Source organism: Misgurnus anguillicaudatus, chromosome 21, assembly GCF_027580225.2.
Source record: "Misgurnus anguillicaudatus chromosome 21, ASM2758022v2, whole genome shotgun sequence".
Lineage (NCBI taxonomy): Eukaryota > Metazoa > Chordata > Actinopteri > Cypriniformes > Cobitidae > Misgurnus > Misgurnus anguillicaudatus.
In genome coordinates this window covers 5,166,648-5,191,038 of record NC_073357.2, presented here as the reverse complement: position 1 = coordinate 5,191,038, position 24,391 = coordinate 5,166,648, and the positions used below count along the sequence as shown (strand labels likewise).

General features: G+C 39.2%; 2 protein-coding genes and 1 long non-coding RNA gene across 3 annotated transcripts; 2 read left to right on the top strand and 1 right to left on the bottom strand.

Annotated features, from left to right (window-relative positions):
• The first annotated feature begins 2,805 nt into the window (after positions 1–2,805).
• On the top strand, positions 2,806–5,411 carry LOC141353232 (lymphocyte antigen 75-like). Its single transcript, XM_073859709.1, has one exon. The coding sequence runs from the start codon at positions 3,628–3,630 to the stop codon at positions 4,381–4,383; it is 756 nt and encodes a 251-aa protein (XP_073715810.1). The 5' UTR covers positions 2,806–3,627; the 3' UTR covers positions 4,384–5,411.
• Positions 5,412–17,371: 11,960 nt separating this feature from the next.
• LOC129442456 (uncharacterized) lies at positions 17,372–19,967 on the top strand. The gene is made up of 4 exons (XR_008643887.2): positions 17,372–18,447; positions 18,534–18,586; positions 18,689–18,763; positions 18,875–19,967. It is a non-coding gene; the product is annotated as an uncharacterized lncRNA (long non-coding RNA).
• Positions 19,968–20,564: 597 nt separating this feature from the next.
• Positions 20,565–23,168, bottom strand: LOC129442390 (lymphocyte antigen 75-like). The gene has a single exon (XM_055202463.2). It carries the CDS (start codon positions 22,707–22,709, stop codon positions 21,939–21,941), a length of 771 nt encoding a protein of 256 aa, XP_055058438.2. The 5' UTR covers positions 22,710–23,168; the 3' UTR covers positions 20,565–21,938.
• Positions 23,169–24,391: the final 1,223 nt, after the last annotated feature.

Here is a 24,391-nt window from a genome sequence, read left to right as displayed (position 1 = left end):
TGAAGGATAAAATGCTTACATAATATGATGAAATAAATGATTACACAGACGTTTAAAATTGTTACATATGATAGTCACTAAAATAAATGATTACATAAGTTTTTAAAAGGGTTTCATGATGATTACTAATCAAATTATTACATGTAGGATAGACAGTAACATTGATATGACTTTATATTTTATCCAACCAGTCAAGAAAATGTACGCAAGACATCATGTTTTGGTCGAGTATGTAGTCGACCAGAGTTTCAACAATTTTGCTAATCTCATGTTTCTCATCTTTTGAAATTAACGTCAGACAGACCTCTGATACATATGTACACATACACATGATTTCTGTAATCCCCATCTCATCGCTACATTTACACACAACGTCCAAAACTTTTCTGAGGCTAGCACAGACAGGCATTTGGTCATTAATGCAGAAGTTACTCATATTGTCCCATAAATTTGACAGTCATCTCACAACAGCCATTTTTCCTTGAAATTTGAAAGACGAACGCTTTATGTGGAGGAATCATTTTTTTTACTTGATTGCCTTATGCATCAAGGCCATCATCTGCCTTCTGTAATACCCCTTAAACATAGAGGGTATGATGATTCGTGGTCTGCAGGAGTTCCCCATCTTTTGATGGTTATTCTTTAACTGCATTCGTTTTCCAGAAATCAATGATGTCAAAAATTAGGGTGTCGGTGTCATCGCCCTGTAGGTTTTCTGAGATTTCTTCTAGTTTCGAGATGATGTTCGGTTAATCTTTTAACTCGTGGAGAATAGCTCCTGCGGCTCCTTGTATAGCCCGGGGATCAGCCTTTAACCCGCTGCGCTGTAGAGCATAGTTGACGATGGGATGTAGGATGGGTTGAAATAGCTCGGTTCATACAGACAGGAATGTTGACGCTGACTAGGTTGGTTTATCTCGCACCCCAGACACTCTTGCTTGATCTTGTTATTGACAAGGTGGTTTAGCAGCACTCCTTTAATGATTTTTAATCCGACATCTGTAAAGCATCCATCTGTGCTATCGATTACATTATTGGCAGCATTAGCGCTGAGTTTCAGATGAGAGTTTGAATTCCTCAGTAGATTAATCGTCATCTTCAGGTAAGAGTTGATTAGCGTTGTCGTCGCAAGAGTCAGCATCGATTTAGAGAGAAGGTCCGGCGATGTTATCTGAATCGCTGTCTTGAGACATTGTTGCTGGAGGCGGCCCCACCTACTGCTTTATATTGGTTGTGATGAAAGGGCATAGTTAATGGGCGGAGACGGCCCAACAGAGTATTGGCAGCGTGAGCATTTCTCGCAGTGGAACAGCTGTACTTTAACTCTGCAATTCCCATCATGCATGTCCCACCACTTGAACATTTTGTTTATAGTTGAAAAATGGTTCTCCATGCCATGCAGATCATGCCACTTGAACAAAAATTGCATCTCATACAGATTGTGGTGCTCGTCACGTAGAACCCCCACAAGTTGCTTGTGGAGCTTTGTGTTGTCTTTGCAGAAGAAAGAGTAGATCCAGTCTCTTGGCCTCTTTTTAGAATGATCACTGACCACTCTGTACCGCCCTTTGGGTGTTATGGCGTCCCATTCTGGGATGTACAATGGTTCTTCGTGACAATCATGCAGATCTTTCCAGACGTTGTTGTAAAACAATGTTCAGTCCTTGTCACCGAAAACTATGCAGGGGTCCATTCCTAGTGTATATTCACCTTTTTTCTCCGTGCTGTAGAGTATTACAGTACGAGTCTCTTTGTTAAACTTGTAAGCGAATATTCTGCTACTTTCCAACAAAATCACTCTGAGTATCATGGAGTATCATGCGAGCTGCATGGGCTATCCATGTTTGTGATTTTCGTAACTCTGATATCCCTGGCTTTTATTACGCATATTGGGGCCCCACCTTATAAAAAATTATGACGGAAGCATGGAATGTGGTTTTAACAATGGCCACTTGTGTAAACACTGTTTTTATTGTTTTACCATAGGAGGAGATGATTTAAGGCTCCCTGGAGATAACCACGTCGTGAACATTTCAGCGCGTTATGGGCGGTCGGATTAAAAGTTTAACGAGATGTGGGCAGTCTGGTCAAAAGTTCAACGCGATGTGGGCAGTCTGGTCAAAAGTTCAACTAGAGATGTCCCGATCCGATCACGTGATCGGAAATCGGCGCCGATCACTAAATAATATTGAAAATCTTATTTTCACCCGATCACTATTGACGCATGTAATGGACATCAGAAATGTTTTGTACAAAGCAGGGAAAGGGAAGCAAAAATGAGTGATGATGAGTTTAAGTGAGGTAAGACAAATTACATCTTCACCCTGTCAGGTCTCAAACATTAGAGAAAAAATCTCAGAAAAACCTCTGTCAATAGTCTATAGAATTGCATTGTTCACATACAAAAACTGTGTTATACCTACCCATTCTCACCAAGATGCGTACAAATATACTGTTCTGTATTTTCAGATATGGAATTAATATTTAGTTCACTAGCTCTAGGACATTACATAAAAAATTAGCAGTAACTTAGATAGATTTTTAGTAGCAGTCATAAAATGAAAAATATTCTTAAAAATAAAAAAATAAGTTATTAATCATTGTTATGTAAAATGCAAAAGTGCATAAAAATATTTTCTCTGCTGTCATTATTTCCAAACATTTTATGCCTCCAAACATGTTAATAATGTTCAGTATTGTATATGAAGATGATGATACTTAATATTTTTAAATACATGTTTGTCTTTCCCAGTACTTCTTGCAATGTTGGAATAGTGGGTTAAGCAAAGGAAATTGTATCTTGCACACCGCAGGCTTTAAAAAAAGGTTAAAAAAATGGGGGGCCGGTGCCCTAGTAGAGCTTTATGTCTAGCAACGCCCCTGCAGAGTACCCATTTGGTTTGGGGCTGCCTGGCATCCTTTGTGGTCAAAATTGATAACAAATAGTGTTTAGACCTACTAAACCTACTAAATCGGAAATATTTTGTTGATTCTCACCATTGTTGAGGTTTGTAAGATGAGTGTTAGTGTCTGAGTACATCAGTAAAAAAGCTGCTTACTTTGTCCCAGTACATATGAACCAACCCCAAATTTGTTTAACAGAACAACATCTATATCAATCTCTGAAGCTCCTTCTTCTTGTCTGTCACTTCTAGTCTTCCTTAAAGTCAGGCAAATGAGTTTACTGATTATTTAAACAAACTCTTCCCTGCTTCCCAAGTGTTTTGAATGAAACATTACTGCAGTTGGTTAAGGGCAACTATTTTAACAAAAGTAAAAAGCCCATTTCAGATAGCATGTCTTTAAGGATTATGTTGGACACTACTGCTGTAGTCCATCTATGATATAAGTTCAGATTGATGAAGTTACAATTTTGATATATAGTTACTCATTTTCCACTTTTTTGTGTCCAAGATCCCTTTTGTTTTCTTTATATGAGCATATTTGCCTTGTAAAACTTTATGGTAACTATTAATATTTGCTTACACAAAAACTAAACCTGGTCTTCTGATTGGTCAAAGATTTTCAGCTTTTATTTGTTTCCTATATAACAAAACATTGTAGGGTTGTGATAACATCATTGTTTCTGCTCTACAAGGCTGTCTGGTGTAGATCACGCATATAAACATGAAGGCATCTGTTTCTCTTTACCTGTTTTTGAGTCTCTGTGGACTGAGCTCTGCTCTCCTTAGAAATCACCTTTTTGTGAATAAAAGACTTTACTGGCAAGATGCACAGAAATACTGCAGAGAGCATCATGATGATCTGTCCACCGTTAGCAGTCAAGAGGCACAGCAGCTCGTAAAAAATTCACAGGGTGGTAATATAGAATTCTGGGTTGGACTCAACACTCTAAACTCAACAGCATGGGTTTGGTCCGGAGGTGAAAAAGAAGCATTTGATTATTGGGACGATAACGAACCATCCCCGGGTACTGAGCATTGCACTGCTTTAAAGAAATTAAATTCTAAACTGTTCAATGTTGTGTGCCCTCGAAATTATACATTTTATTGCATGGAGAGATTTGAGCTGATTCTGGTGCAGGACAATAAGACTTGGGAAGAGGCTCTGGACTACTGCAGACAAAACTACATTGATCTCGTTAGTATCAACTCGTCGAGGGTAATGGCAGAGGCGATAAATAACACCATGACAGCACAGACAACTAATGTATGGATTGGACTACGGTTTTTAGCTGGATATTGGTTCTGGGTAAATGGGGGAGCTGTTGAATATAAAGCCTGGTCTGGGGGAGAGCTCCAGTGCCCCCCCGAAAATCTCCAGTGTGCAGCTTTGGATACAGAAAACAACGTTTGGAAACCTGAAGACTGCAACAAGCAACTCAACTTTTTCTGTCTTAGGAAGTACAAACAGCCTAAATAGTTTCACCCAATTTCAAGCTCAACCTTCTCTCATTTTGAAACACCAGTATACATGAAATAAGATAATAAGTCGTACATCAATACAAATGTATTGTGTATAATGTTGTAGATAATTTATAGTTAAAGAATGTGGCATAAAATATTGATCTACTAATATTATTGTTGGTGTTTCTGAAACATACACTGTTCATTTTATGTTTATATATTACAATACCTTTTCTTTGTGGGTTTAATGCTTCATTTATTTGTAGAAAAGACAGGTATGTGTTGTTGATGATGGTATAATCATTTAGGAATAATCATTTAGGCACTTCTTTCAGCTCTTCTTGTCTAAATGGTCAGATTTGGCCATACTGTACTTTAACAATAGCAGACTTTCGGCTTCAGTAATAAGTCTGCCTTATACTGTCACAATACTGTCATGTTGAAACTCATAAAAATTACAGTCTATTTTTATCTTTTTTACAACATTTAATCTACACTGTAAAAAGAGAAAGCTATTTAAAAGCTTACTTCAAATTGGTAACAACTAAAAATTAAGCTGTATAAACGTACATTTTCTCACTTTAAGTAAAACATTTAAGGTAAGAAAACTTTTAAAAATTACTTTTATTGGACACCTAAAATATTTAAACATTTAAAGTAAGAAATTATAAGTTGAACGTTTGTAGTAAAATAATTGAAGTAATTTTTTAAGTTGATCTAACTTTTACTTGTTACACTGTAATCAAACACGAATATTTCACTATTTAAAATGGGTATTGGTCAATCTCAGTTAACTATTTAATTTGCTTAATATATTATATGATTTTTAATGAAAGATGGATTTATTAAATGTATGATCAACAATTTAACAGAACAGGCCAGCTAATCCACTTTTTTCAGGCAGGATCCAAAATCTAAAATCTTAGTACAATTTACTTTCATTTTGGTTTCTCAAGACCAGTTACTGAGCTAAATTAATTTTGGTTTGTAATGTAATGTACACTTTCTTTTTCTCACATTAATGTTAACTCATTTTTTGAGATGTTGGCCATGTGAATTTCACAGTTTAAAAATGCCTTTCAAGAAAATTTTCTTCTAAAAATATATAAACATTCAAAAATATTTCATGAAAGAACAGACCTTCTGCTTTCAAACAAATAAAACTGGAGAAAACTTTCATCCTATCTATATTTTTCTTTATTATTGGTTCTTATACCACAGGGCTGTTGAATGCTTTATTCTGATTGGCTGAGAAATGTTCCATGGGTGTTGATTATTTTTCTGTAAATCGCACACCTACAGGTAACTTGTCAAATATCTTAAAAATAGGCACCAGGGGGGCGTATTACAGAAAAATCCTAACTTTAAAATCTTATCTTAAAGTCGCCATGAAACAGAAGTAGCGATTGTCTTATTTTCCCCGTGGTGACATATATCCGAGTGAAACGGCTTTTGCGATGAAATAAGGCAGGGCTGGATTTGAATTTGTCCATCGAGATCTGACTGGATCGTTTGAAGTTGGGTCGTGTTGCTAATCGCTAATCGCTGCGATCTTCTCCCGGACCACGCCCACCTGCTATACTTATGACCGGAAGTGAAGAGAGATCGTTTTGAGGAGGGGAGGAGATTTGCAGTTTTGATTAAAGACTATAAGCACACACAAATTTTTTAAAAATAAAAAAGTCCTCCGATGATGTAATATGACGATTTTTGCATCATCGGAGGACTTTTTTGCAGAACCAAAATGCAGATATCTCTCCTCTCAGGGGGAAATGATGGAGGGAAACATGGTCATTCAGTAATACTGCCGGGTTCCTACAGATACAAAGCTGAATGCTAAATCGGTGAAGTATCCCTTTAAGAGTGCTGGAACGGTCTCTTAACCTAGTTAAGAGTAACAAGAGGGCAGAGAAGTAACAACATAGGAAGAGAAAGCACTTTTGCCGAATTCAGACAATACCCTTGGGGCTTATAAGCGAATATAAGAACCAGATCTAGTACCATGATTATTTGTATAATAAATAAGAAGGTTTGATATATAGGAGGGTAATTTGCCTAAAAGAGCTTTTGCGATGAATAGATACATATGTAATTTTCTCCTTTGATGCAACTATAACCACGCTAAAGAAATATATAAAATACAGTGATGCGTCCATGGTTCTGCGCCGGAGACAAAGTGTAAGGCTGCATGATACACAGGGTCTTGTTTTTAAGTAGCGATGTAGTTGGGTGCATATATAGAAGATCACTATATTCAATTATTGATTAAAAAAGCACTTTTTAATAGCTCTACTATTTTTAGGGGCGCACCGAAATTTTAGTTGCCGAAAATTTCGGTCGAAAATGGCATTATCGGTTTCGGGCCAAAATAAAAAATCCAGCCAAAAATGTAAACCGAAAATGAATATCAACCGCGCCCTTCGCATCCGTGCACTAGCGTTTGGGTTGCACTCACGGTCAAGCTGTCATCATTCGTCACCCACGCCTCCCCTCCGTGTGCAAGCAGGTTTCACTCACGGTCGAGCTGTTTGCACGGGTCTGCAGCAACATGTCTGCGATGTGGATGTATTTAACTGCAAAAAGGCCCTAAAATGAGCAGCTTTCTTTACGCACAGAGGCACATGCGGTTGAATGTCTCCGGTCCAGACGTGATCATCACAGTATGCCCTTCAAAGATAAGAACTCTTGATGTGTAAACTTTAGAGAAAGTCGCGCTAATGTGTCTCATACTGTAGTCCATTAAAGCTCACGTAACACACACTGTTTCTGCATTTTTAATGGTAATCTGGAGTACCTATAGAGTAGTATGACATCCTTTATATCTCCGAAGAGTCTTTAGTTTATTCAAATTTATAAAAGAAAGATTAGCTTTACAGAATCTTTCCGATAACGTACGAAAAAATGAAGGAGGAGGAGTTACTACCGCGGGTGGAGCAAGTACGAGTCATGCAACACTATACAACCCTTATAACTTATGATTCACTAGTACATGTTCGTGTCATTTATATAATATGCACGCGCATATTTACAACATAAGACAGGAGTCTTACTTACCGCATGCAACTCGTGACTCGGTTGGGAAAATCCAGTGCATCAAACACATACGCAAAACTCCGCTGCTAACCCAGATAATAAACTATATCCATTGTTTTCATAAGGCTGGATTTCTTCTCCTTACATACAAAAACACACTTCTTCTTTTGGGCCATTGTTGAGTTTTGAAATTAAACAAAGCTGTCGCGTGATGTGAATGTTTGTAAGTTCTAGCGTCTCCCGCTGATTGACGGGCGGGCGGGGTTTTCCGGGGGAAGTGCCCATATAAAGAAGTGATACGTATAAAAAACCCCTGAAACATCAGTTGGACCTGTAATCGAAAAAAAACTTTCCGAAACTTGTACGAACCCTGGCGAAGTGAATTCGGCACAGAAATACTCTGTAACACGTCCAACTGCTTTTTTGACACTTTGCCTACGTTTAGCATGAGGAAACAACTCTTTAAGGGCTCAGTCACACCAAAAGCGTTTATGGCAGTTGCAGGCGCCTTTTTTGAATGATATTCTATGGGCAGGGCGCGTTTGCGCGCTGTTTATGCGCGCCGAGCGCCTTGCGGTTTTCTGCCGCCTGCCGCGCACGCGTTTTTGAAGGAACGCTGAGAGCGGAGGAGCGCCTGACGTCATTCGCGTCTTCCATTGTCCAATCAAATGAGGGGAGAGGCGGGCCTTACGTTGTGGCGAGGGAAGTTTACAGTTGCTTTGAAGAACCGGACTCCACTCGCTCACTCTCTCCTGTGTGTTTGTGCTCCTCTTATCCTCAAACAAGGTCAGAGCAAGCGTCCTCTTTTTAAAGTTTCTGCTAATATGACAGTTAACAGCAAAAGAGCGCTCACGCTTCAATATTTGATTGACAAGACAGCTGACTCGATGGTTGCTTAGCAATATCAAAAGTCGCGCTGCACTGCTCTTTTTTAAAAAAGGCAGTGCGTCGCGCCTTGCGTTTGCAAGCGTTTAAAGCGCTTTTGGTGTGACTGAGCCCTAACTCTGTTAATAAGTCAGAATGCTTGAAATACCATTGAACCATTGAACGATTTGTGAACCGTCACACACCCTAGTACACAGTGATAGCCAGTGTTGGTCAAGTTACTTGGAAATAGTAATTACTTACTGATTACTGATTAATTCCCTAAGAAAGTAATCCCGTTACTTTACTGATTACTTATTTTCAAAAGTAATTAGTTACTTTACTAGTTACTTTTCAAAAACATGATGCACGGCCTGAATGCTACAGTATAAAGCAACAGGGCCCGGTTGCATAAAGCACCTTAAGTGTAATTTTCCCTTCAGTTCACCCTTGTGTTTCCCTTAAACTTTAGGGTGTTGCAAAAAAAACTTACGTTTTTTTCTGTTGCATCTCCATGGCAACAATAGTATTTTATTCGCTGTCGTGAAACATTTAACGATTACCCTTACATAAGAGAACCATTTAAGGGATTATACTGTATGCAACACCCTTAAATTATTCTCTTACAGTAGGTAAGTGGAATTTACCCCTTAAGTGTCATACTTAAAGGAACACGCCCACATTTTGGGAATTTAGCTTATTCACCGTATCCCCCAGAGTTAGATAAGTCCATACATACCTCTCTCATCTCCGTGCGTGCTGTAACTCTGTCTGACGCAGCCCCCGCTAGCTTAGCTTAGCACAAAGACTGGAAGTGGGTGGCTTTAGCTAGCATACTGCTCCCAATAAGTGACAAAATAACGCGATCATTTTCCTATTTATGTGTTGTGATTTGTATAGTCAAACCATGTACAAATAACAAGGTGATATTAGACACAGCGATCTTTTAACAGTATACATACTGAGAACTATATTCTCTGAAGATGAAGCACTGCCGCATGGGCGGAGTGATTTGCACAACTCTGACCGAACTCTCTGCTCCTCACCAGGGGCTTCTCGTGTGCTGCGAGCAGATCACTCCGCCCATGCGGCAGTGCTTCGTCTTCAGAGAATATAGTTCTCAGTATGTATACTGTTAAAAGATCGCTGTGTCTCATATCACCTTGTTATTTGTACACGGTTTGACTATACAAATCACAACACATAAATAGGAAAATGATCGCGTTATTTTGTCACTTATTGGGAGCAGTATGCTAGCTAAAGCCACCCACTTCCAGTCTTTGTGCTAAGCTAAGCTAGCGGGGGCTGCGTCAGACAGAGTTACAGCACGCACGGAGATGAGAGAGGTATGTATGGACTTATCTAACTCTGGGGGATACGGTGAATAAGCTAAATTCCCCAAATGTGGGCGTGTTCCTTTAAGGGAAAAACTTAAGGTGCTTTATGCAACCGGGCCAAGACCTTTCAGCCTAATTCTATTCTTTCTGCATATTCCATCATCTAAAATTGAATCAAATTAAACATTCTCTGTTTTTACCTCTCGACACGCACTAATTCGTGGGCGTGATGGCGTCATTTTTTTTTTTACGCTGCTAACAATATCTATATAGTCTACTGTCTACAAACATTAATTTAACAATATTAAATTAACATTACTATACATCGTTTAAAAGGTCTACGGGTTTAGCATCAGTGTATGGTCTCTGTTTTGAGATACAGATGCTTTAGCATCATAAATGTAGTATTTTGTTACAGAAGTCTAGATGAAAACATGCTGAATATAAACAGGACTTCTTACCTTGGTGTATAACGATCGGGAGTCAAATCCAGTCTGTTTCAGATGTGTAAATAACCCATGAAATCAGTTTAATAGACCTTTTTTTTAAAGGACCATTTTTGTCCACAAATGCGTATAATCCATGAAATATAGATATATAGTCTGTTGTTTACATCAGATTTCGCGTGAACGTGTATGAGATGGAGCCGCAGCGGTCATGTCAGCTTGTCCACAAATACGTATAATCCATGAAATTTAGATATATTGTCTGTTATTTTACATCAGATTTCACATGAACGTGTATGAGATGGAGCCGCACCGATCATGTCAGCTGGGGGTTCAGGGATTTTTTCAGTAAGTTTCACATTCCTGTGCCGGCTTGCTAGGTGTTTGCTCAGATTTTAGGTGGAATTTTTCGCTGTGTATAAAAGTTTTATTCCCACGCAGAGTGTATAGCGGACCCTGATGTTTTTGTCACCTTTAACTGGGTTAAACTCAAAGTAATGTCAGTACTTCCAAGCATTAAACGCTGCATAGACTTGCTCTCTTCCGCGCTCCATGTTGTCTTTTCATGTTCAACACTACACTGACTGACGGCACGGCGCTCATACGTCATTGTCACTCGACTCGCGTCACGACACGAGAGAGTCTCACGAAACAAAATAACGCAGTAATGCACCCTGCTTACGGGATCTAATTACTGTTTTTGCAATTGTAATCCCTTACTTTACTCGTTACTTGAAAAAAGTAATCGGATTACAGTAACTTGAGCGCTAAGAGTTCCAATCCGTTCGGTTTGCCGATTGACTGTATGCAAGAACAGTTTAGATTGGATTTCACGTATATTGCAACTCCCCCTCCTTTTTTTACACGATCCAATCTGAAAACATTATATGAATCGATATTAATCATATCATTTGTAGTTCATGATTTTAGCCATGTTTCAGTTATGACTATTATATCTGCACCAGTTGTATCAGCCCACACTCTTAATGAATCCATTTTGTTAATAAGGCTGCGCACATTCAAATGGAAAAAGCGTAATCCATTTGAGGCTTGGAATTCATCGGGCATTTTTAGTTGGACTAGTGTTGGACCCAGGTTGGGATGAACGTTTCCCAACAATAGAAGCATGATAAGAACCAACCTCGGTCTCTGTCCTGTGCATTCTATCGTCAGATTTTTCCCACAGGTAGGTGTTGCATTAGCTGTGAGTCTCACTAGGTAGTCCACTAGGTACATCTCCAGTAGAGAATAATGATTTGCAAGAAATGTCTCTCCAGGAGAGCCTGAACATCGGGCCATGATCGTTAAACAGTCCTGATGCGGTCCTGGCATACAGATCATGCCGTTGAGGCCTCTGATTGAGCGCAAATACATCATAAGCACTGTCGCTGCTTTCGGTATCCTCAAGACAATGAGGTATACCAATCTCAAGGATCCATGGGGTCAGGCAACAACACAAATAAAAAATAAAAAACGCATTTTGTATTTTTTTGTTTTTAAGGAAGTTGTTTGGCCGCACACATCAGTGAAAAGTAACTGGGTATTGCTCGATATTGCACTTTGATAAACAATTAGGGACAGACCAATAGAACACGTTTACAGGAAGCCAGGGCGGAGCCGGCAGAGCAGGAAGCCAGGGCGGAGCCGGCAGAGCAGGAAGCCAGGGCGGAGCCGGCAGAGCAGGAAGCCAGGGCGGAGCCGGCAGAGCAGGAAGCCAGGGGCGGAGCCGGCAGAGCAGGAAGCCAGGGCGGAGCCGGCAGAGCAGGAAGCCAGGGCGGAGCCGGCAGAGCAGGAAGCCAGGGCGGAGCCGGCAGAGCAGGAAGCCAGGGCGGAGCCGACAGATCAGGTAGCCAGGGCGGAGCCGGCAGAGCAGGAAACTTGGGGACAGCCATCTTGGAACAGGCAGATAGTTTGAAACTGGCCATAGTTTTGGTGACAATAAGTCTCTGGAGCTTCGGGGTGACCACACTAGGTGACCAGTGTGGCTCATATGACTCACTCGGCTCAGGTGACTCAGATGACTCACTCAGCTCAGGTGACTCAGATGACTCACTCGGCTCAGATGACTCAGATGAATCAGAAGACTCACTCAGCTCAGGGGAATCAGAAGATTCAAGGGACTCGGGGGACTTAGAGGACTCAGAAAATTCACTCGGCTCCGAGGACTCGGGAGATTCACTCGGCTCCGAGGACTCGGGAGATTCACTCGGCTCCGAGGACTCGGGAGATTCACTCGGCTCCGAGGACTCGGGAGATTCACTCGGCTCCGAGGACTCGGGAGATTCACTCGGCTCCGAGGACTCGGGAGATTCACTCGGCTCCGAGGACTCGGGAGATTCACTCGGCTCAGAGGACTCGGGAGATTCACTCGGCTCAGAGGACTCGGGAGATTCAGATGATTCAGTGGGTTCAGATGACTTGATGGGTTCAGATGACTCGATGGGTTCCTGGGAAGCATCTTAAGAGACAGAAGAGCAGTACGTGGACCACACACTCCACAGAGCCATGCCAAATATGGAAATTACTGAGTGCAGAGAACATACCTCAGACTTAGTAGGCACCACGGAGCTGGAAACTACAGAACGGGGCACCCCAGCCATCCGTACAGATACCAATGGTACATCCATCAGATTGGTGATTAAATGTCGGAATTTAGCCAGTGCTGGAGGGTTCATCGATGCAGGTGAAGTGGAGTGGGTGTGGCAGTCATTTTGTGAATGGGTTCTGGTATGGGAGCCATCTTGAGAATGGGTGCGGGTGTTACTACTGCACCTTTAACTACTGGAACGGTGATGGTGGCTTTCTGACAAATCGGGGCTGGTATGGTTGTGGCAAACTCGAATACTGGGGCAGGATTAACATCAGCGAACTGAGGCATGGAGTGGGATGACGTGGTGGCCATCTTAAGTACAGGCGCTGACACAGGGGAAACAGGAATCGGGAGAATAGCGTCCGTGCTAACAGTAGCTCGCTCGAGCATGGGTTTCCTCCTCCGTCGCCAGTGTCGTGAGCAACGTGAGGGGTTAACGTCCACTGGCACGAAAGTCTGTAGCGCGGAGGCTGCAGATTTCGCCTCGGGCAACTCCGGCATGAATCGCACATGCCCTCTGCTACGCAAGTCCGCATGACGGGCAAAAGTGAAAAAGTCCAACACCTTAAGCTCAAAAATCTCCTGCATAGAGACAGGCTTACCCAAGCAGTGATTGAACCATATCTTCAACTCTGTCTCGTTGAGACGCAGACCCTGTGACTCTGCCCAAAACCTCTGAGCGAAATCCTCCACTGGTTGGCCCCGCGAACGAAGGGAAGCAAGTTTGTTACGCCTCTGCCAAAATCCTTGTCAGAGGTGGGGGAGGGAACACAAAAGTCTGTATGGGTGTAAATGGGCATACTAACACTAGGGACACACCAGGGAACTCGGAAAAACACAGGAACAAGGAATTGCTGATGGATCCTGAGTTGTCGATCGTTCTGTTACAGTGAAAATCCAGGTAAGACAGGATGCGGATCCAAATGCAGTGAGGTTTTATTAAAAATGACAATAGACAAGCAAAACATAGCAGGTAATCCAACAAGAAATCTGGGACACGAAAAAACACCAAAAACGACATCAGACACTGGAAACATTAGGCTTAAATACACAGAGTAATCAGGGAAAACAAGACACACCTGGGGAACAATCATCACACGGACCAATGAACAAAAGAACTACAAAGAACTACAGACATGGATGACACAGACATGACTTCAAAATAAGAGTACAAGACAGGGTACACAGACAGAGTTCATTACACCACCATAATGAATGTAAACTTTTTAGGTTGTTTAAATGAAAGTAATTTTTACACTTTTTTTTACTTTGACACATTTTTTAAAACATAAAGATGCTTACAGGTTCTTTGAAGCAATGCCATTGAAAAACCTTTTTGGTTCCTTAAAGAAACATTTAGTCAAAGCAGCTCTTTTAAGAAATATTTATTTTATTATTTTTTATAACAGAAAGGTGCTTCAAATGTTAAAGGTGCTTTAAAGAACCATAAAGTTGCCATGAAACGGTAGTAGCAGTTGTTTTATTGTCCCAATGGTTACGTATATCCGAGTGAAACAGGTTCTGAAATGAAAATAAGGTAGGGCTGGAATTAGCCTTTCGCCAAGCCCCGCCCCCCTTAGTTACTGTTGCTACTTCCGACAAACAAATGACCAGCGCAACAGATTGCCATGAAGGAAAAAGGTATACCCGGGCGTGTCAGTGACCTTTTTTGGAACAATACCTCCGCGATATCCTCCAGATCGAGGCAAAAGGGGTTACAGTATGCAGTAGAGGGATATATTCAAAATATAAAAATACGCAATGAAGGAGATATGACTACTACCGAGGCTAATGCTTACCTCAAGCGAAAAATGAAAAACCACATGACCTGTACCTCAAATGCAACCAGCACAGCCTTGTGGACCAGTCATGCTCTTGTCTATTAATGTCTATTGCGAGTATCTAACTTATTTTGTTAAAATACACGGGTATGTTAGCTAAACCTACATGTGCGTCAAAGCCATTCAAAGCTAACTAACATTTCTCTGTTGTTTGAGAATAGCCGTTTTGAGAATCATGTTTTATTTCCTTTTGTGATGAACAGAATTCACAAATAGGAAATTGCTTTGGCTTAAAAGTTGCAGAACAGATAATATAATAAATAAAATGTATAATATAATAAAGTTGCACAGCATTTACGGGATTGTGAAACTCGGGTAGGTTTTCCGTTCATAAAATGCTACATGAAAGATAAAAACAAAATTATTTAAATTTGCATGTTAGGGCGCTATATTCGACTTTATGTTCAAATTTGTCGTACACTGACGAAAAATAAAGTTGGGGAGCTGAAAGTCCTAACACAACAGCAGCTAATGTAGCTAGCGTTAGCTAACATGTTAACTAATGTTAGCTAAAGAACTCATAAAACTTAGCTTAGAGAGTAGGTTAACATTCTGGCAATTATATTCATGGTAATCATAACTTTGGTCCAATTTGTGTTTTTGCCTCTAGTTAATTAAGTCATTTGTAAAAAAAAAACACAATATTCCAAAACAAATTACAGTTTTTTTATTTTAATTTCATTTCGACTATAAAAAATTTCATGCTGTCATATATGAAAGTGATTTTTTCCCATTGAACTCTTAAATCTACAAAGATCAGTGCTACTTCACCTAATGTAAACTGGGTTGAATGTGGCATTTAAGGGGTGGTTTTCCAGACAGGGTTTAGATTTATCCAGGACTAGGCCTTAGTTATATTAGGACATTTAAGTAGTTTTTGCAAACAAATCTTACAAAATAAAAACTATACAGGTGTGAGAACCGCCCCTTAATGATCTGTTAAGTGATAATGGTCAGGATTTTTCGGCATGAACGATTTTCCCTCCAGAGAATCCAAAAGAAAATGGGTCCTCAATCGGTTCCGATGTTTGGCACAGATTATCACAAGCAAATCGGTGCTACCCTGACCACATATTTAGGATTAAATCAAGATTATATGGCCAGTATTTTCACAATAGCCAATGAAAGATATGAAAAATTTAAATTTTGTCACTTTCTTGAACATGTCTCTCTCTCAAATTATAGGAGTGCTCTCTTTAGAGTGCTTAAATCATGCCGGCATGAATGAAACCAATTATTCTTGGTTGACCATTTTGGGGCGTCACCCAATTTACATTTTGTCATAAAATGCAGTACTTTACATACTGTAGGTACAGTAATTGCATATCACTATCTTTTATCTCCAAATAGTGTTTAGACCTACTGGATAAATTACGCACTGTAAAATCCAATAAGTTAATATACTCAAAAAAGCATGTAAACCAATTCCTTTGATAAAACCAAATAAAGTGAAACAGGAATATTATGTTGATCTAACAAATGCTTTTATTGTAGTACACAATACAATAGTTCAAGTCATTGATGTCTCCCAGTATACAATGTCATCAATCTTGTTATCTGAATTATTTTGTTGATTCTCACCATTGTTGAGGTTTGTAAGATGAGTGTTAGTGTGAGTACATCAGTAAAAAAACTGCTAAACCGACCCCAAATTTGTTTAACAAAACAACCTCTATATCTATCTCTGAACCTTCTTCTTCTTGTCTGTCACTTCTAGTCTTCCTTAAAGTCAGGCAAATGAGTTTGCGGATGAATTTAAACAAACTCTTTCCTGCTTCCCAAAGCAAGTCACAAGTGTTTTGAATGAAACATTACTGCAGTTGCTTAACGGCAACTATAAAGGGTCATGTTCATGGTTGTAAGGATTATGTAGGACACCACTGCTGCAGGTTATCTCTTTAGTTTTCTTCATATGAACATATTTGCCTTGTAAAACTTTATGGTAACTATTAACATTTGCTTATACAAAAACTGAACCTGATCTTCTGGTTGGTCAAAGATTTTCAGCTTTTAATTATTTCCTATATAATAAAACATTGTAGGGTTTTGATAACATCATTGTTGACTTCTGCTCTACAAGGATGCACACCCGTCGCTATGGGCGGGCCTTAGGGGGCCGGGCCCGCCCTCAAGGACGCTTGTGCCCCCCCCAGTATTTAAAAAAAATACTGTCATTTTAAATTATTAATGTTGCTAATTTTGTGTTGCATTAATGTTGTATTCTTTATAATTAAAACATTAAAAATATAAAAAACAATGGTGTGATTTTGTTTGATTGATGGGATCTAGCTACACTGCAACAGCCTATTACGAGGCTACGTACGACACGTACGTGACGTAGTCTATCTCAGTGTAGCCGCTCAACAGTTACCGCACTTTTTTAAACTGGATGAGTTTTCGCTTAGCTATACTGCTTTAAGATGGATATTATCCGCAAATGGTTAAAAGCCCAACAACAGTCTCCAAAAGACGCGCAGCAGTCAGACAGAAAGAAACTCTGGTGGCCTTGCAACCAATTTGGCGTACTGCTCCATTGGTTTTACTTTGTTATCTGACGACGACACCAACGTAACCGCTAAAATGTACATTTATTATTGACTGACATGTTTGTCTCAACGAAAATGAACCTTCCGACAACCACACAATGTCGCAAGCGCTCTTGGCAAACAGATGAGAGGTTTGAAAAGGACATTGACGCACACAGGCAAGAGAGTTCGGGCTATAGGCTATCTAGTCATATTGCTGATGGTTGTTTAACGTGATGATTACGTGCTGCGCGAATAGAGTATATATTATTATAAGTATACGTACTTTAGGCTAATAATAAGTGTGCCCTCCCATGCATTTCATATGCCCCCCTTAAGACTGAGGTCTGGCGACGGGTCTGCAAGGATGTCTGGTGTAGATCATGCATATAAAAATGAAGGCATCTGTTTCTCTTTACCTGTTTTTGAGCCTCTGTGTACTAAGCTCTGCTCTCCTTAGAAAACACTTTTATGTGAATAAAGAACTTTACTGGCAAGATGCACAGAAGTACTGCAGGAAGCATCATGATGATCTGTCCACCGTTAACAGTCAAGAGGCAAAGCAGCTCACTGTGAGGTTAGTAATCCAGAATTCTGGGTTGGACTCAACACTCTAAACTCAACAGAATGGGTTTGGTTCGGAGGTGAAAAAGAAGCATTTGATTATTGGGACAGTGGAGAACAAAACACGAATTATGAGCATTGCACTGCTACACTGAAATTAACCCCCTGGGTTCCAAAAACACGGCGCCACGTTTTGACGCATTTTTTCCTCTTCAACGTGAAATCCACTCAAAATACTCCATCATTCATAATCATACACATATATGTAATACATCATTCGAAACTGTGAATTGTCTACATTAATGTGAGTGCCTTCATAACAACAACAAATCCTTGTGCTTTTGGCAAATAAAGAAAATAAACATGGAGTGCATTCAGACATCTCTGTCTCCTCGACCATTTTCCTCAAAGACTATAAACATGAACTGATAACTTTGCCAATACTTGTCAGACGAACATGATACATATGTCTAAAGAAAGCCTGAAATGTCTACTTTTACATGATGTAATTAAAATCTAAAGAAATTATTGTCCTTTTGTGTAATTGACATGTAAGTAAAGAGTGGTACAGTTTTTCTGGCTCAACCTCATTAGCACTAATGTGATCCCACCTACCACGTGCGCACCATTCATATGGAAATTACCTGATGGGGCTATGCAAACAAGATCAACGCCCCCAAACAATGCTTTAAAAAGCACCAAGTTTTAACAGTTTCATTCACTTATCAATGCGCTGGGAAGATGACACGCTTTACAGGTGAGGAAGCTCTACAGATGCTCCTGGCAGCGAGGAAGAGTTCACCGTTTCCTCAGACGAAGAGCAGGACTTCGACGATGAACGTTTGTAACTTAATCCAGCTGAGGATATAATTTCTGAAGAGTAAGTTTTACTTACATTTATTGAAATGTTTATATACTGTATGCACTGAAAAAAATTATTCATTCAATTTACTCACATTTTTTAAGATAAGTGGTTGCAATCAATTCACTCGCAGCAACGCGACGGACATTCATACAGGGTAAGTCACATTTACCATTTTTTTCTGTTCTCAATATTAGTAATACTGGTGTGTTGATTTCTACTTTGAAAATACATGATATTAATTAAGATATGTCTTCAGGAATGTGTCTGCAACACCAACTTCATCTGGTACTCGCACGTGGGCACACAGCTACGCAACTGGGAACAATAAAGTGTACGTCAACATGTACCCATTTTTCTGTTATGCCTGCACTGTATTAGTATTACTGATTTGTTGCTTAGTACTTTGGAAAATACACGATGATAATTATGATTTTTTTTAAAGAAATGAATGCTCACGGGATGCAACAAATGCACTCTCAAAGCAATCTGCCAGGGTCTCAATCAGATGGATTTGGAATGGACCTCTACTCTTTGTTAAGTGGATGGACACACAAGAGGTGTCTGTCTGTTCAACTATACAACCTGCTTATACAGAAGAGACAATGCAGAGGAGGGTAAAGTCACAAGACGCATGGAGAACAAAGACATTTCCATGTCCTGCACCTGTGACTGCCTACAATCAACACATGGGGGGGTGTTGATCTTTCTGATCAGATGATACAGTACTACAATGCACAGCATAAGACAATGAAGTGGTACAGAAAGATATTTTTTACTCTTCTTGGACATTGCTGCCACCAATGCCTTCATTGTGCACAAGGAGCTATGTGGTAACATGACCCACAAACAGTTCATGGAACAGCTCGTTGTAGAGCTCTGTGGCATAACACATAGAGCAGACAAGGAGTACCCATGTGCCAGTTCCAGTAGCTCAGCTGACTTCAGATGTAAGCAATACTGCCACTGTTGGTCGCCGGAACTGTGTGCGCTGCAAGACAGTGCATGGTAAAAGACAGGACACACCTTGGAAATGCAAAACATGTAATGTTCCATTGTGTGTTCAGTTAAATAGGACTGTTTTGAACAATGGCACGACAACATTTAACTCGGTAACACACAGTAACAAAGATTTACGGTGTATGATGGTTTACAAATGTATATCTTATTTTTTATATTGTTAAGTATTTTTAGATGCACACCAAACTGTACATTCACAGCTGACATTTAGAATAATTTTCTTTTAATTAGAGCCATATTGTACTGGTCATATAGAATACCGTTACATGTATACACCCTACTGAAAAATCCAGCTAAGACCAGCATAAGCTGGTGAGCTGGTTTTAGCTGGTCCCCAGCTTGGTTTTAGCTGGTTTTGCTGGTGTAGCAAGCTGGTTTTGCTGGTGTAGCAAGCTGGTCTAGGTGTGTTTTGGTCACATTTTAAGCTGGTCTAGCTGGACTTAGCTGGTCATGCTGGAATACCAGCTGTCCCACCAGCATGACCAGCTTTGTCGGACTGAGAGGACCAGCGTAAACCACCTTAAACCAGGTAAAACCAGCTACCAGCTTATGCTGGTTTTAGCTGGATTTTTCAGTAGGGCATATTGTTACTTTATTATTTATAATTACAATGAAGATTCTTTATTTATAATTACAATAAAGCTTCTTAACTCTATTGTATTGGTCATGTTTTTAGCATTTTTTTGCAACCATATAAGACTTTTATTTTACAAATATTTTCACAACATTTCTCACTGAGCCATTAGGGGGTTGGGTCTCCTCAGGTGTGAAACACATCAATATTCATGACCACTGACCCTCCCTTGCATATTGCCTTTACACAGCAAAAAGTGTCTTACAAAAGTTAGATCAATGTAATGTTTCATTGGAATGAGTGTGTAAAATGGGTTTTACATCTTTTGTAGCAAATTCTCTTCTCTACAAGAGTAGATTTATTGCTTGTTAACAAATGTTTAGGATGTGTTCCTTGGCCTTATTTCAGCAACTTTTTTTAAAACTAACCACGCATAAACATCATTTAATTAAAAATACAAACATGTACATACATTTAACTTACATATTATTATAGCACAGTTTGTGCTGAATACAGTGTTATGTGATATTTTGGAAAACCACCTTTTAAATGGCACTTTCAACCCAGTTGTTTTTTTAACCTTAGGGGAAGTAGCACTGATTTTGTAGATTTAACAGTTCGAAGGCGCTAAAAATGACTGCATTTATAACAAGGTTACCAAAAACATTGCTCTGGTGTTTATTTTTAAGACATTTGACAAGTTACCTGTAGGTGTGCGGTTTACAGAAAAATAATCAACACCCATGGAACATTTCTCAGTCAATCAGAATAAAGCATTCAACAGCCCTGTGGTATAAGAACCAATAATAATGAAAAATATAGATAGGATGAAAGTTTATATTTTTAGAAGAAAATTTTCTTGGAAGGCATTTTTGAAACATTTGTGAAAATCACACGGCCAACATTTCAAAAAATGGCTGGCGGGGAATTAGTTAACATTAATGTGAGAAATAGAAAGTGTACATTACATTACATTACAATAATAATATTAATTTGGATGTATAGCTCAGTAACTGGTCTTGAGAAACCAAAATGAAAGTTAATTGTATAATAAATTTTATAAATCCATCTTTCATTAAAAATCATATTAAATATTAAGCAAATTAAATAGTTAACTGAGATTGACCGATACCCATTTTAAATAGTGAAATATTCATGTTTGATTACACTGTAACAAGTAAAAGTTAGATCAACTTGAAAAATTACTTCAATCATTTTACTACAAATGTTCAACTTACAATTTCTTACTTTAAATGTTTAAATATTTAAGGTGTTCCATATAAGTAATTTTTAAATGTTTTCTCACCTTAAATGTTTTACTTAAAGTGAGAAATGGCTTAATTTTTTTAGGTGTTACCAATTTGAAGTAAGTTTTTAAATAGCTTTCTCTTTTTACAGTGTTGATTAAATTTTGTAAAAAAAAAAAAGATAAAAACAGACTGTATTTTTTATGAGTTTCAACATGACAGTATTGTGACAGTATAAGGCAGACTTATTACTGCAGCCAAAGGTCTGCTATTGTTAAAGTACAGTATGGCCAAATCTGACCATTTAGACAAGAAGAGCTGAAAGAAGTGTCTAAATGATTATTCCTAAATGATTATACCATCATCAACAACACATACCTGTGTTTTCTACAAATAAATGAAGCATAAAAGAAAAGCTATTGTTATACATAAACATAAAATAAACAGTGTATGTGTCAGAAACACCAACAATAATATTAGTAGATCAATATTTTATGCCACATTCTTTACAAAATAATCAGTTAAAGTGAAATCTATTATAAATTATCTACAACAGTATACACGATACATTTGCATTGATCTACAACTTATCATCTTCTTTCAAATCATGTATACTGGTGTTTTAAAATGAGAGAAGGTTGAGCTTGAAATCGGGTCAAACTATTTAGCTATTTGTGCTTCTTAAGACACAAAAAGTTGAGTCGCTCTTCGCAGTCTTCAGGTTTCCAAACGTTGTGTTCTTTATCCAAAGCTCCACACTGGAGATTTTTGGACGGGCACTGGAGCTCTCCCTCAGACCAGGCTTTATATTCAACATCTCCCCCATTGATCCAGAACCAATGTCCAGCTAAAAACCGTAGTCCAATCCATACATTAGTTGTCTGTGCTGTCATGGTGTTATTTATCGCCTCTGCCATTGTCCTCACAGAGTCGATACTGACGAGATCATTGTAGTTTTGTCTGCAGTAGTCCAGAGCCTCTTCCCAAGTCTTATTGTCCTGCACCAGAATCGGCTCAAATCTCTCCATGCAATAAAATGGATAATTTCGCTCACACACAACATTGATAAGTTTAGAATTTGATTTCAGTATAGCAGTGCAAGGCTCAGTAGCCGAGTTTGGTTCTCCATCGGCCCAATAATCAAATGCTTCTTCTTCACCTCCGGACCAAACCCATTCTGTTGAGTTTAGACTGTTTAGATTGTTGAGTCCAACCCAGAATCTTGGATCACCAACCTGTGGATCACTAAACTCTGGATTACGGGTGAGCTGCTGTGCCTCTTGACTGCTAGCGGTGGACAGATCATCATGATGCTCTCTGCAGTATTTCTGTGCATCTTGCCAGTAAAGTCCTTTATTCACATAAAAGTGTTTTCTAAAGAGAGCAGAGCTCAGTCCACAGAGACTCAAAAACAGGTAAAGAGAAACAGATGCCTTCATGTTTATATGCGTGATCTACACCAGACAGCCTTGTAGAGCAGAAGTCAACAATGATGTTATCACAACCCTACAATGTTTAATTATATAGGGAAAAAATAAAAGCTGAAAATCTTTGACCAATCAGAAGATCAGGTTCAGTTTTTGTATAAGCAAATGTTAATAGTTACCATAAAGTTTTACAAGGCAAATATGTTAATATAAAGAAAACTAAAGACATAACCTCATCAAGAGGTAACCTCATCAATCTAAACTAATATCATAGAAGGACTACAGCAGTGTTGTCTTCATAATCCTTACAGCCATGAAGATGACCCTTTATAGTTGCCCTTAAGCAATTGCAGTAATGTTTCATTCAAAACACTTGTGACTTGCATTGGGAAGCAGAAAAGGGTTTGTTTAAATTAATCCGCAAACTCATTTGCCTGACTTTAAGGAAGACTAGAAGTGATAGACAAGAAGGAGGAGTTTTAGAGACTGATATAGAGGTTGTTTTGTTAAACAAATCTGAGATCGGTTTATATGTACTAGGACAAAGTAAGCAGCTTTTCACTGATGTACTCAGAATAGAGCCCGGCCCGCGTCCGGCAGGGCAATAACCGAACCCAAACCGTAACCCGACACGCATTAAGATATTTATGTCCGAGCCCGACACAGTGAAAATCGCATTGACATAGCCACATAAACACATTTCCGTACACATGAAGATGGATGATGATAGTTTATCTTAAAATGAAACTTTTATGTTTATCAGCTTACCCCCAGGCCTTCCAAGATGTAGGTGACTTTGTTTCTTCAGTAGAACACAAAAGTAGATTTTTAACTCCAACTGTTTCAGTCTGTCAGTTGTATAATGGAAGTGGATGGTAACAAAATCTGATAGAGAAAAAAACATGCACAGACAAATCCAAATTAAACCCTGCGGCTCGTGACGACACGTCGATGTCCTAAGACACAAAACAATTTTTTTTAACCATTTTTACCTCTTATACAACACAATCACCACAGAAACGGGAGCCCCGTATAGTGTATACCAGTGTTCTTCAACCCTGGTCCTGGAGGACCCCCTTCCAGAAAGTTTTAGATGTAGCCTTATTTAAAACACCTAAACCAACTCATTAGCCTCCTTCCAGAATGTCTCCCTAACAAGCTGATAAGTTAAAACAGGTGTGTTGATTAAGGAGACATCTAAAACATTCTGGAAGGGGGTCCTCCAGGACCAGGGTTGAAGAACACTGGTGTATACTGTATACGCCCTCATTCTGTGCACCCGATACAGTAGGTGGCAGTATGCACCTATGAAGTTGTTTCGCAACCCGCTATTAAACATTCGATGAATAAGAAGGTGATGTGAACGCGCATGTTTCATTTTAAGATTAACTATAGCTTTAAACAGGCTCATTGGCTACCTATATATTATAATAAGCTGTTTTAAATTTCAAATGTTCAATGCCTTATTGCGCCGAGCCCGACCCGATCCATAATTTCTAAATATCTAACCGAACCCTGTTCGGGTATCCATCTTCTAACTCAGACATTAACACTAATCTTACAAACCTCAACAATGTTGAGAATCGACAAAATAATTCAGATAACAAGATTGACGACAATGTATACTGGGAGACATGAATGACTTGAACTATTGTATTGTGTGCTACAATACAAAGCATTTGTTAGTTCAACAT

What these genes read in the sequence shown, in the direction of transcription:
- LOC141353232 (XM_073859709.1), top strand. Translation starts at nt 3,628, where the DNA reads ATGAAGGCATCTGTTTCTCTTTACCTGTTTTTGAGTCTCTGTGGACTG.
- LOC129442390 (XM_055202463.2), bottom strand. Translation starts at nt 22,709, where the DNA reads ATGAAGGCATCTGTTTCTCTTTACCTGTTTTTGAGTCTCTGTGGACTG.